Source organism: Carettochelys insculpta, chromosome 1, assembly GCF_033958435.1.
Source record: "Carettochelys insculpta isolate YL-2023 chromosome 1, ASM3395843v1, whole genome shotgun sequence".
Classification (NCBI taxonomy): Eukaryota; Metazoa; Chordata; order Testudines; family Carettochelyidae; genus Carettochelys; species Carettochelys insculpta.
This window is the reverse complement of record NC_134137.1, coordinates 370479425-370492651: the sequence shown is the minus strand read 5'-3', so window position 1 is coordinate 370492651 and position 13227 is coordinate 370479425. Positions and strand designations below refer to the sequence as shown.

Here is a 13227-nt window from a genome sequence, read left to right as displayed (position 1 = left end):
ATAGAATATAATATGCAAGGCTATCTGGAGGCAATGCTTGGGTGGGGGGGAGCCTGCTGGGAGGGGCGTTGCATGCACCCCCGCCCTGCAGATTTGCTGCTTGCTTGTACTAAGCATGCTCACACGGATTGAGCATGCTCAATAACAGGACTGAAGCTGGCTGCCCTCACTTTGTGCCCTCATTAGCAGCAAGCATGGGTCACAGAATCGCAGAATCCAAGGGCTGGAAGGGACTATCTGACTATCCCATCTAGGTGATGTGTTGAATTTGGAGCTTTCGGGGCTGATCTTGCTGCATTGAGCTCAAAGGCAATATTCCCTAGAAGCAGGATCAGGGCTGACTGACTTGAGAAGGGAGTGGAGACTGCTCAGCACCATGTCACAGAATCAGCTCATGGAGGTCTAGCATGCACCCCTTTGAATGTGTGAGGTGCCATTGTCTTCCCCTGGTGCAAATTCTGACCCTTGGTTTGCAACAGCCAGAAGCATTAGGGCAGCAGAGCGGCGTGTCCCAAGAATAGAACAGCCTGTATATGGCATGCAATAAAGCAGAGAACATATTTCCTTGCAGGACTGCCCATAATTGGTGGAATCTCTCTGAAATGAATGATTTTCTTATGCATGCACTTGGCTTATGCAGTTAGTAGTCTGCTCTAAATAATCTCACACTGAGCATGCATTCACCATTTTTATTGCAGGGATGTTGTTGAAAAGGGAGCCTCATCTTAATCTATGGAGCCTCATGTTTATTGAGCTGTGGCAACAGAAAGATCCATGGGTTCTGTTCCTAGGATGACCTTTGAATTACGCTGCAATGACACTTTAAAATCACTGGAAAATAAAAATCTCTTTCTATCCTGCCATTGTGATTCCACCTAAATTCAGCCTCTGGTCTCCTGCCAGGTCACCTATCGCATGTTTCTAGCACTTGCACATGGCACATATTGCCTGTTGTCTTGCTGCATGGATCCCAGGAGCACTCAGTCCTTCTGGGACAAATGGAGCCATGTGTTCTGGTCTCTCCACAGTTGGTGGAAGGTGCAGAATTGACTGCCCTGGCTTTGATGGTCTGTGCATCTACAGAACATGGATGGCTTGGTCAGTGCATACTGTCCCCAGTACCCTTCAAACCTGCCTGTCCTCAGGGCAGCTAATGTTCTCTGCTCATTCAGTCCCAGGCCTCTTTGTTTACAGTTGGCTGCCTCATTAGCAATCTAATGGACATTCTTCTCCTGTAGGAATTGGGGTGATACCATTGACTCATTTAAAACAGGCCATTGACTCAGCTGAGAGCAACTTTTGATTACTACTGACGTGGGCAGGATTTGAGCCAGCGTTCCAAAGAAGCAAAGCTTCATCTCTCATAAAAACAAAAAGCAGTCAAGTAGCACTTTAAAGACTAGCAAAATAGTTTATTGGGTGAGCTTTCGTGGGACAGACCCACTGCTTCAGACCACAGCCAGACCAGAACAGACTCAATATTTATGGCACAGAGAACCAAAAACAGTAAGCAAGGAGGACAAATCAGAAAAAGATAATCAAGGTCTCACCTTGATTATCTTTTTCTGATTTGTCCTCCTTGCTTACTGTTTTTGGTTCTCTGTGCCTTAAATATTGAGTCTGTTCTGGTCTGGCTGTGGTCTGAAGCAGTGGGTCTGTCCCACGAAAGCTCACCCAATAAACTATTTTGCTAGTCTTTAAAGTGCTACTTGACTGCTTTTTGTTTTGATGGTGTATAGACTAGCACGGCTTCCTCTCTGTTACTATTCATCTCTCATAGGTTCCTATCCTCTGAGTTACAAAAGGAAATTGAGATACAAGCCGGCTTTGTAGTTGCAGGAGCTAGACTGGAAGACTGGAATCTGGGTCTTGTTTGTGGCTTTGCTCTAGGCTTTCTGTCTGATTTGAGCCTCTTTTTGTGCATGGAGAGAATACTAGCCCTCGCTGACTGGGATACTACGTTAATTGATAACTCACTTGCTATGGTGGAGAGTACCAGGCAATAGCCAACAAACGAGAGTAAATAAGGGCTGCAGTGGTGCAGGGATGATGTTTCTCCACCTTTATTTATCATTGTTTCCTAGAGGTATGAGGATAATTTACAATGGATGATTGATCAGATGTATTTAGCCTCTTTTCCCACTTATACAGTATCCACCAGCCTTCTGTGATTCCCTCATATATATTTTGAATAGTCATATTCAAGATTAGCTGCTTAATATTTGGGGGAATTTGTTGAGCTCTGTGTATGGAGCATAGTTTTCTGCAGGTGAAATTCATCCCGGTGAAGCAACGTTAGCAAAAGTCCTTTGCATCTTTTAGGTCCCAGCTAAGCCCTTTGGCCCTTAAGTGTGGCTGATGCTGGCCCTCTGAACAGAGATGGGTTTCATCCTGAGAGAGTTAATCAGCATTTCCTATTGGAGCTTTGCTGTGGTTGGTTAGATAAGTCACACGGTATTGTTTCCGTTCTCTGATTGGATGTGCGAATAACTTTCTGGTGTAAATGATCACACATGAGAATTTAATGTTTGGGTTTCCTGCAAATATTTGTGTGTGTAATTGGAAATTTGCTGTGTGCCTGTAAAACTCAGCTCAAGCAAATGTCTGCAGAAAAGGAACACTAAAAGGAACAAGCATGCCCAAAGCAAATTTATTTAAAAAAAAAACCGCTCATGTTTTACAGTATTTTCCCACTACTGTGATAATGACAAAAGTGTCTTAGCTCTTTTGTCATCAAGATTGAGATTTAACTATTTCACAGGGTATCAGCTTTAATGATTTTAAATTTGCCTTAACAAGAGGCCTCAAGGGTTGAGATAGCAGTGGCTTTAAGGGATAGATGAGCTGATACTAGCTTGCTTTGCAAACACACTCCGGTTACCTATTGTCCTGGAACATGGTAACCTAAACCTTTTGGTCACTGGAAGTTACATAAATTAGTCTTGGCAACCATGAAACACTACCAGGTATTTTTTTTTCACATGTCTCTAAAAGACTCGTTCGCGTCTGGAATTTTTTGGGTCTCTTTCAAGGTCTTGATCAGGTGTCAGTGATGAGCCCCACAGTGTTATGTGGGAGGAGGGATGGCAGCAAAAAAAAAAAAAGTAAAATAATTGATTTTTGTTTAGATTAACAGACCTCTGACTATGAAGAAAGAAGGAATTCAGACCCGAAACCGAAAAATGTCTAGCAAGTCCAAAAAGTGCAAAAAGGTCCATGACAGCCTGGAAGATTTCCCCAAGAGCAGCTCCTTTAACCCGGCCGCCCTCTCCAGACACATGTCCTCCATCAGCCACATTTCACCTTTTAGTCATTCCAGCCACATGCTGACTACTCCAACACCAATGCACCCACCTTCCAGCCTCTCTTTCGGACCTCATCATCCTTCCAGCATGGTCACTGCCATGGGTTAGAGACAGCCTCCCCGCTGCTGAATGCTTACGGTCTCAAAATGAGAGTTCCTTTATATACTTGCATTTTTGCAGGCATGCGGTTATCAGTTGGAAGCCCAAAACCAATGGAAAAAAATTTAAAAAAAGCTATTTGAAGGCATAGAAGAAAAAAGAAAAAGAAAAAGAAAAAGAAGTGACGTTTGACACTTTTTCAAGGAACTCACTGTGGCGTCTGTATTCTCAGCCTCTGAATCTGGACTCCATCTGTGAATAAGCCATTCAGACTCATATTCCCTATTGAACAGGGTCTCTAGTGCTGTGAAAAAAAACAAACAAACCTGAACATTGCATATAACTTATATTGTAAGGAATACTGTACATTTGAGGAAGACTTTATTGATTCTGGGGAAGCTGTAAAGACAGGCATGAAGGACTCAGAGGAAAAAAATTTGAAAGGCGGATGGGGAAGAGAAAAAAATATTGTTGACCGAGAAGAGGCAGGTCTAATGAACGAATGGACAAACTGCCAGTCGTGTCTTCTCTCTTGCTCTCTCTCTGGCTGGCTGAAGTTGTTTAATGCATTAACTAACTAACTAACTAAAAGCTGTAGGCAGATCATTCATTCAAGGCACCAGGCCTTTTACATGGGAAGTAATAATGGTTTGGGGGCAATCAGTGTTAACATACGGCTATTGCCAGTGAGGGTTTTCAGAGAGCCATTCTTCAGGCCTATATACATTGTGAACAAGTTCCTGTAATTGTTGTTTGTATGTATATTTCAAAGCACCAAATTAAGAAAGATGTAGATTTATTTCATCCTATTATACGGACTGAATGGTTGTACAAATTTATTTACTGCTAGTGTTAAGACCTATTTTATTTTGGTTTTGTTTTCATATTTTTCCCTCTTTTTTTTTTGGAGAATAAACTAGATTAAATTCTGTTGACTTACAGGTGTTTTGTGCTTGGCGCTGTGTAGAGGGGGATTCTTTTAATTTTTGTTTGGATATTTATTAAATAGCTTTCATGGGTATGGGCAATCTGTATCTTTTTTTTTTTGAGCTCCTTTTTTTTTTTTTTTGGACGGCCAGTGCAATGTTTGCGGTGGTTTAAAAATAAAATCAAATAAATGAAGTGCATGTTAGAGTGACCCACTGTTCAGTGTCTGTTCCAGAGCCCTGGCTTTGCAAAGCATAGTAGCTACTCTCGTTCCCGGCTAGGAGAATCCTTCTTTCCCTTCATGATCTCAAAGCTCAGGCTGTTGAGACTGGAGGTGCAAGCCCTGGTGTGAGCTCTGATAACTAATGTGCTGTTTGGCATTTAGTGGGGAGGTTTGCAAAGTGATTGCTATCAGCAAAGTACCTCACTCTGTTGTCACCATTGCGGGGAGGGTTGGCTCAGTGGCCTAAGCATTGGCTTGCTAAACTCCACATTGTAAGGTTAATCCTTGAAGGAGCCGTTTAGGGGTCTCCAGCAAATAGGTTAAAAAAATTCTGCTAGGGACAGCAGTAAACCCTGCCAGCAGGGCAGGGGACTGAACTCAATGACCTCTGAAGGTCTCTTCCATTTCTATGAGACAGGTATATCTCCATATATTAAAGAAAAAGGCCGCAAGACTTTTGGAAAGAATCCTCAATGGTGATAAGCTTCCCCCCTGGTCTGTGCTTGTGCCCGCTGCCCTAAACTACATCTTTAGGCAGTGACACATTTTTACAGTCTGAAGTACAGATCCTCAAATGAGCACTATGTGGGCAGTGGCTGTGTTCCTGCTAAGCCTCAGCACAGGGGATGGAGTTTGTTCTAGAATTAGAAAGCCAACAGCATACAAAGGATGAGGATGACCTATATTGCCAACCCCTAAATATCAAAAATCATGAGCCTGGCCTCCAAAATTCAGGAGATTAACTTCTAAATACGGCAATTTAAAGTAAATAAATAAATGTGGTGACTGTGAACTTGCTTTCTGGTATTTGATTCCTTACAGTTCACTTTTTTCTAGCAGTTTTCCATAGCCATGAGGACTAGAGACTTTAAAAAAAGCTGAAATTCTTGCTTAGTCACATGACCCCAGGAAGTGGGGCCTTAAGAAAAGCTCTGGACATTATGTGACTTCTGATACAATCACAAGGGTTGGCAGCGCTGTGGCAGGCTCGTAGACCTTGTAATTGTAATTAAAGAAAAATAATATTCAACTCTCAACTAAGGTGACCAAGTTCATGGTTATGCTCAGAGGGTGGCAACATATCAGGCTAATAAGACTGCTGAATTGCTTTTGAATACAAAGTGGAGGTCCCATCTTGCAACTACTTATGTGAGTAAAGCTTACTCCTTCAGTTAGTTCCTTTGAGCCAAACTCTGCTCTCAGTTACAGTGATCTGACATTAGAATAAGACTTAGACCAATTTACACGAGCTCAGAATTAAATCTGTTGGGCGTGCTGATCTGAATTATGTGTAACTGTTTACTCCAGCGCAGAGTGGCTATAAAACACCAGTCTAATCTTGTAACATTTCATGCACTTAATCCACTAGATACATAACTATAGAAGACCCCTGACAAAAGGTGCAGGTTTATTAACATGAGTGCGCTTACTCACCAGAGTAGGAATTTCTCCTGAGAACAAAAAGTTGCAGGATCGGGCCCATGGCTCCTGTTGGTGACTTTCAGGCTGAAAATAAAGTGGGCCAAAGAATCTGTTGTTTGGTCTTTGTTTTTTCTTCTCCCTTTCCCTGCTTCCAAATAACCATCGCCGAAATAAGTCTACGTCACAGTTGAGGAATTAATGGGATGTATATGGCACACAGCCTAAGCATTTTGTAACACTGTCTAGTTCCTTTTTACACTGTTGATAAAGATGTGTAAACATAAACTCAAAACTAATCTATGTTAATCACCTTCTGCTTTCTCAATGAATATTTTAAACATAAAGGCTAAATGTTGAAATAAAATGGAGTGGAGGATTACTGTGATGTGACTAGAGATCTCACTGGCTCCTAATTAATCATCTGCTAATGATAAAGCTAATCTCAATTTGTCTGACTAATCAAAGGAAGCCATCATCTTTGGTGCTAGTAAGCTTGAAATTTTGTTGCTTTTAAAAATAATTCATACCACTCCAGACTTTCCTTCTTTTGACTCATCAACAGATTGGAGGTGAAGACTAACACTTTGATTTTGATCTGACTGACACGGGTATAAATAAGATCAGAACATGGTTTTAAGAAACTCACTAATTCCTACCCAGGCGGTGTCTTTCCACTGTCTTTAATGAAAGTCTGGCTCAGACTTTACAACCAAAAGTCTGCCATGAGGAACAGGCAAAAACATGTGTAACTGTACTAAAACATTGGATGCAATTCTTTCTTGAACATTTAAGGTCTGATGGCACAAGCGCTCTTTGCTTGGTTCTCCACCTGAAGTCAAGGCTTGAAAGATGGGCTGTTTTAGCATTACACATATCAATTTAAATACATTGGGTATAAATAGTGGGTAAAAACCTGACTCATGGAGGTCATTAGGAACTTTGCTGTTGTTTCCATTGTTCACCCATTGGCTTTATGCTGCATGTTAATGAGACATTCTGTTTTCTAGAGTATATAGTCTAGAATTGATCCATCTTAGGCTAGGCCTACGCTAAAGGGGAAGGTTGAATTAAGGTACGTAACTCCAGTTATGCTGATTACATTGCTGGAGTCCCCGAACCTTCATTCAAGTTTCTGCTCCATCTCTTCTGCGGGAGGGCCTTATTCCTAGCATGACGCAGGAGTACCAGCACCAATAAGGCCACCCTGTGAGTTTGATTTAGTGTGTCCCAATCAGATGCACTAAATCAAAGTCCAGAAAATCGATCGTGGCAGCATCAGCCTTCTCGATTGTGAAGACATACCCTTAGGTTTCCTTCTCTATAGTACAAATAAGAGCACAACACCAAAGCTAGTTTAATGAATGAAAGCAGGCCAAGACTTGCCGACTAACCTATGGCTCCAATATCGCTATGTAAAGCCTGTCCCTTCTGGATGTTAGATGTGCCTTGCTTCATTTCTGAAGTAACATACCAGCTACACCAGATCCATGAGAAATCATTTGTGTGCATCAGACAGAAAGAGCCTCTTTGTCCAGCTTCTGATTTGTAAGTAAAAACATGTTGCATAGGAAACACCATAGAAGGTATTATAGAAGCTCAAATCTCTCAGTCCTTAATAGGGCAAAACTCACCAGCTTTGCATGAGTAATGACTTCTGGGTATAAGCCTACATTAATAATTTTGCTTTACATAGGGCCTGGCCCAAAGTGCTTTGACTAATGGTGAATGGTGATCACATCACCTTTAACAGTACGTGCTTTATTAACATATCCTAGGCAAAACGGCAAAACTCTTGTTGATTTTAGTGATGTTGGATCAGTCCATATATACGTAAGTGCATATTTGTGATAAAAGAACAATTTTAAAATTGCAAAGCCAAGTTTGCAAACATTTTTGTGTATGCTTGTGATACATGATGAGACAATATTTTTTCCCACAAGACGCTGTACGCTTTCAGAGCTCATGAAGGACCTGTTCTGGAGATTAATCAGGGAGGGGTAGAGAACAAACCAATTGTCTGTGAACTCTTTCCTTTTTTGATACCGGAGGGTGTGTGTTATTTGTAGAACTGGAGGGCCATCCAAAATGAAAGGCCTTCCCACTTAAGCAAAGGGAGGGACTGTTAGATCAAGGCAATTGCTGATTTCTGGGGAACAGCAAGTGAACTGGAAGACAGAAGCAACAGAAAACTTGTTGACAGGAGCTTGATAGACCAATGTTGGTGTTAGGTGGGCTAAGTAACTGAAGTTGTAGGTTATACAAGCTGAATCACAAAGCCTAGTTAGGTTCAGCCATCTCTACTCTTTACCATTAAACTACTTGCTTAATGATTCCTACATTAGAAGTGTGGCCATCTTCTCACCCTGGTTGGACCCATAACTTGTTCTTTCACAAAGTGCCAGATCATCACCTGGTGGGAATCACAAGCAATCTATGGATTTCGTAGCTCATCACAGCCAACAGACTGATGCCAATTTACGTCAGTTGAGAATCAGAACCTCCAGGTCAAATTCTGCTCTCAGTTACACTTTGCTACAACTTCAGACAATCAAGTGAGCGCTTAGTTTAAGAGTTAAGCATTGCTTACAAATAGTTAAGACGCCACTAGAAACAAATATTCAGAGCTGCAAATGCTGTGGTATTGCAGCTATTTTTAGTTCCTCCTTGAGAATGTTTTTCTCCTTAGTACAAGGACTGACCGCCGCCCTCTGTCCCCAAACCAACAACAACGCGGTTTAAGGAGAAAAGGTGTCGGAATCTTTGAAAAGTGCAAACGTACAGCTAAAAAAGTTAATCTCTTCCTGCAGGCAGAAACTATCAAGAATGAATTTACTTCCGTAGAAGTCACTCTGGGGTAGATTTATAGATTTCTTGATAAGCTGTAAAATATATTTAGTTATTCTGAGGAAACAATAGTGAGTAGGCATGGGTCTGAACCATAGCGTTAGCTCTGAACCACCACTGAATTACAGGGAAGTGGGGACAGGAATCCAAATCTGAATGTCATGGTTTGGGCCTAGAGGAATCACTTGGCTGGCTTTTGGAGGCTGGGATCCTTATCTGAACTCTGCAGCTTGTCACTAATAAAATCTTTGCATTTTGACTGAAGATCTCAAAGAATTTTACTACCATGAACTAAACTTCTCAATATAATACATCTCTTCACCTACCATTATGGAAGAATGCAGCATCTGTAGAGTAACAGTTTTGTATAATAATCTGGGACAGGAAGTGATGAAGAATTTTGCATCGTGTTGAAACTGCAGAAGGGATTAATTCAGGTAGAGAGGATCACAACTGGGAATTTGTTTGTGACTCTAGGTAGGTGGTAACCTTTTTTCATGTGTGAACCCTTAAACATTTTCAAATGAATGCGTGGGACCCCTTTGGAAATCTTGAAGTTCGTCTGTGGATCCTCAATGCTGAAAACCTCTTGGCGATGGTAACGACAACCTTTCTTGAAGCCTTTACACATAGTTAGGGTTACCATATAAAAAATAGGACACACCTGAGAGGGAGTGTTTCTGTATCGGTATCTACCAACTCATGTTGTGTTAATGTATTACCATATACCTTGTACATTAATACAATGTGAGTTGGGAGATACTGTTACAGATACACTCCCTCTCAGGGGTGTCCCCTCTTTTGAAAGGTCAAATATGGCACCCCTACACACAGTCATTGGATCCCCAGAGGTCTGTGTACCACAGGTTGAAAACCTCTGCCTTTGGTAAAACCCAAACTGAGAAGAGAAGGTCTTAGAATGATAGACTTTTGAAATGTGCTCTGTGATTTTTCGTGGACAGAGGTATCTTTCTGTATGGAAAATCCTGTAGAACTTACTAGAAAATAGTTACCTTTTTGTAATATATATATGTATATCTATATATATATATCTATACATACATACATATATATATATATATAGCCCCATGCAAGAATATCATGGGGATATAATTCTCTACAGGAGGGTTTCTCTATAACACTCCATGGCTATCTCTACACTTGCCCTGTACTTCGAAAGGGGCATGGTAATCAGGCTGATGTGATGCTGTGATGCATATACAATACTTCATTAGGCTAATTCTCCCCTGCGGCAACTTTGAAGTGTCAAACTTCGAAGTGCTGGCATGCCCGCAGCAGTTTCACGCTTCCAAGTTGCTATGGGGGAGAATTAGCCTAAAGAAGTGCTGCATATTAGCTGTGTCTACACGTGCACGCTACTTCGAAGTAGCGGCACTAACTTCGAAATAGTGCCCGTCGCGGCTACACACGTCGGGCGCTATTTCGAAGTTAACTTCGACGTTAGGCGGCGAGACGTCGAAGTCACTAACCTCATGAGGGGATCAGAATAGCGCCCTACTTCGACGTTCAACGTCGAAGTAGGGACCGTGTGGACGATCTGCGTCCCGCAATGTCGAAATTGCCGGGTCCTCCATGGCGGCCATCAGCTGGGGGGTTGAGAGACGCTCTCTTCAGCCCCTCAGCTCACTGGTGGCCGCGTGGAGTGGCCCCTTAAAGGTCCCCTCCCTCTCCCTGCCTCTGCAGGAAGCTGAGGGAACGTGGAGGCTACAGCCTGCACACGCGGCCAGCCTGCACCTCCCTCAGCGACCCAGCTAGCTGCGACGGCTGCCCGGCAGCCCCCCCAGTGCCCCCAGGGGACCCCCCCCAAGGGGAGCCAGGGCTCACAGCCCAGCCAGAGGGGCAGCCAGTCTGGGAAGTGGCAGCGGGGCCCCTCCTGGATGGAGGCCGAGCTGCGGGACCTGCTGGGGCTCTGGGGCGAGGAGGAGGTGCTCCAGGTAATGGGGAGCAAGAGGCGGAACGTGGATGCGTTCGCTCGGCTGGCCGAGGGCCTGGCTGCCCGGGGTCACCCTGCCCGCACTCCTGACCACGTCAGGAGTAAGGTCAAGGAGCTGCGGCAGGGTTACTCCCGGGCCCGGGATGCGGCCAGCCGATCTGGGGCCGCCCCCGTCACTTGCCCCTTTTACAGGGAGCTCAGGGACATCCTGGGCCCCCGGCACACCTCCTCCCCTCCGGCCACCCTTGACACCTCGGCTGACGAGCCCCAGCAGGCCCTGCAGACAGAGTCCGCCCCGGAGGCAAGCCCCGCACCCCGGGGGCCCCCCCCGGAGGCCACCCCCGGGACATCGCGGCAGGAGGAGGAGGAGGGGGGCTCCTCCTCCGCAGAATCCAGCCTGCAGATCCTCCTCCTGCCATCCTGGAGCAGCAGCAGGGCCTCCGCCCCCCGGGGATCTCCGGACCGTGGGAGCGGACCGACAGGTAGGTACCCCCCTCTGGTGGACACCCCTGGGCTTGAGGGGCGGGGGTAAGAGATGTGTGTCCAGGGCCCCCCACATGCTCACATGGCCATGGCCCCAAGGACACCAGGGCCATGGCCCTCACAGCACTGCAGCCATCAGCCCCTGCCCCCCCCCACCCCGCATGACAGTGCCATGCCCCATCCCCGGGCCAGGGGGGAGCGGAACCTCGAGGGGCCCCCGGGAGGAGGGGGGTGGGACACCCCGCAGCAGCAGCATGTGATGGAGTGGGGGGAGTGCCAAAGGGAGACTCAGGCTACATATGAGCAACAAGAGCCGAATAGCTCCCAGGGGCAAAGGAGGATCCTGGGGCTACAGCTGGCAGGTGACACCTCTGCCCTGAACCAACAGGAGGGAGGAGCCGAGCTGGCTTGGAATTGGGGGGCGAGGGCGGGGGCCACAGGTAGAGCCTGGGGGAAGGGAGCGCTGGTAGGCAGCCAGCCTGAGGAGGGGGAAAGCTGCATCCCCAAGGGGCACCCCTTGGGGTCTTCTCCCCACGACGGGTTGGAAGGACTTTCTCTTCCGACAGCTGGTGCTGTCACTCCTGGGAGAAACTGGGCATCTGTGGCCTAAGAAACCTCTCCTGCTGTCAGACCCTGCGGGGTGAAGTGAGAGTCGCTCCCACCAGGGGACGGGGTGCAGGGCAGGGGGACCCCTGAACCCCATCCATCACAGCAGCATCTCCCGGGGACGGGGATGGGAAACCTGCAGCACAGGGCTGGGGGGACAAAGGCCATGGCTCGGGGTCCACACTGTCTCCATTCTTCTTCCCCCCCCTCCTCTCCTGTGTCCTGCACCTGCACCATCAGAAGGACCGGAAGAGAGCGCCGGCGAGGCGTCAGTCGTCCCGGAGAGCCCTCCGGGACCATCGCTCCAGGGCAGCCCCTCGGCCGAGGACCGACTGGCCCCACGGCGGGCTAGACGGCGGACCCCGCGCCTCCAACCGCCGATGGCGACGGACCCCCAGCTGCTGGCCATCCACCGTCAGCAGCTGGAGGTCGCGGAGCAGCACCTCCAGCTGCAGGAGCGGGCACTGGCCTGGCGCCAGGAGGCATGGGGCGCCTACATGGACACATTTAACCGCCTGGTGGACTACCTGGCCCCCCATGCCGCGCCGGCCGAAACATCGCCCTCCCTGCCTGCTCCTGCAGCCCCACCACCAGCTGCTCCGCCAGTCGCCGGCCCGTCCGCCGTCGCTCCGCCACCCACCGGCGAGGGCCGGAGCGCCGAGGGACCCCTGGAGCCACCTGACACTCGCCGGCCACCATACCTTCCGGTCCAGCCCGCTCCCACCCAGCCACGGACCAGGCTGCGAGCGCGGCGGGGCTCCCGGCCGGCCACGCCCAGTGCCGGGCTATAGGGGCGAGGGGCCCGGGACGTGGCCCCCGCCCTTGTATATAGTTGGACCCTGTTTTTTTCGGCCCCCCTTTTGCCCCGTCCCCCCCATGTACATAGTTCTCCCCTTTATCCTCCCTGGTTTTCTTTTTATTATGTCAGACAGTTGTTTCTTTGTATTGTTTTATTTTTGTACATATTGCTTTTGTTGAACATTTGTACATAGTTTTCTGTTTGTGGTTCACATATTTATTTACATCCAAAAAAAAAAAGTTTCGGAAAGAAAAAAAAAAATTTACGTTCAGCCACAAGTGCGTGCTGTCATTTGTCCAGGACAAGTGTGGGGGGGGGGGCGGTGGGGTGCTCCATGGTGTGGGGGAGGAAGGGGCGGGCAGTAGGGGGCCTGGGCAGAGTTCACCCCGCGGCCTGTTCATCGAAGTGGGCCCGCAAGGCCTCCCGGACCCGGGTCCCCTCGGGGTCCACCTGCCGACTGGGGGGCAGCAGGTGGCTGGACGTGTGCCCTGGCGGCCTCCGCAGCCCAGCCCTGGAAAAAGGTCTCCCCCTTGCTCTCCACCAAATTGTGCAGGGTGCAGCAGGC

The 13227-nt window shown here is 47.1% G+C and overlaps 1 protein-coding gene across 13 annotated transcripts in view; it reads left to right on the top strand.

Moving 5' to 3' along the window:
• The window catches only part of GATA3 (GATA binding protein 3), a 38018-nt gene extending 31674 nt beyond the window's left edge, over window positions 1-6344 (top strand). For 10 of the 13 annotated variants that reach the window (XM_075018100.1, XM_075018072.1, XM_075018128.1 and 7 more), the window contains exon 7: window positions 3129-6344. In XM_075018100.1, the coding sequence (XP_074874201.1) occupies window positions 3129-3413 (285 nt within the window). In that variant the 3' untranslated portion in view covers window positions 3414-6344. The remainder of the gene's footprint in view (window positions 1-3128) is intronic. The other 3 variants (XM_075018160.1, XM_075018151.1, XM_075018143.1) reach the window with 1 other exon arrangement.
• Window positions 6345-13227: the final 6883 nt, after the last annotated feature.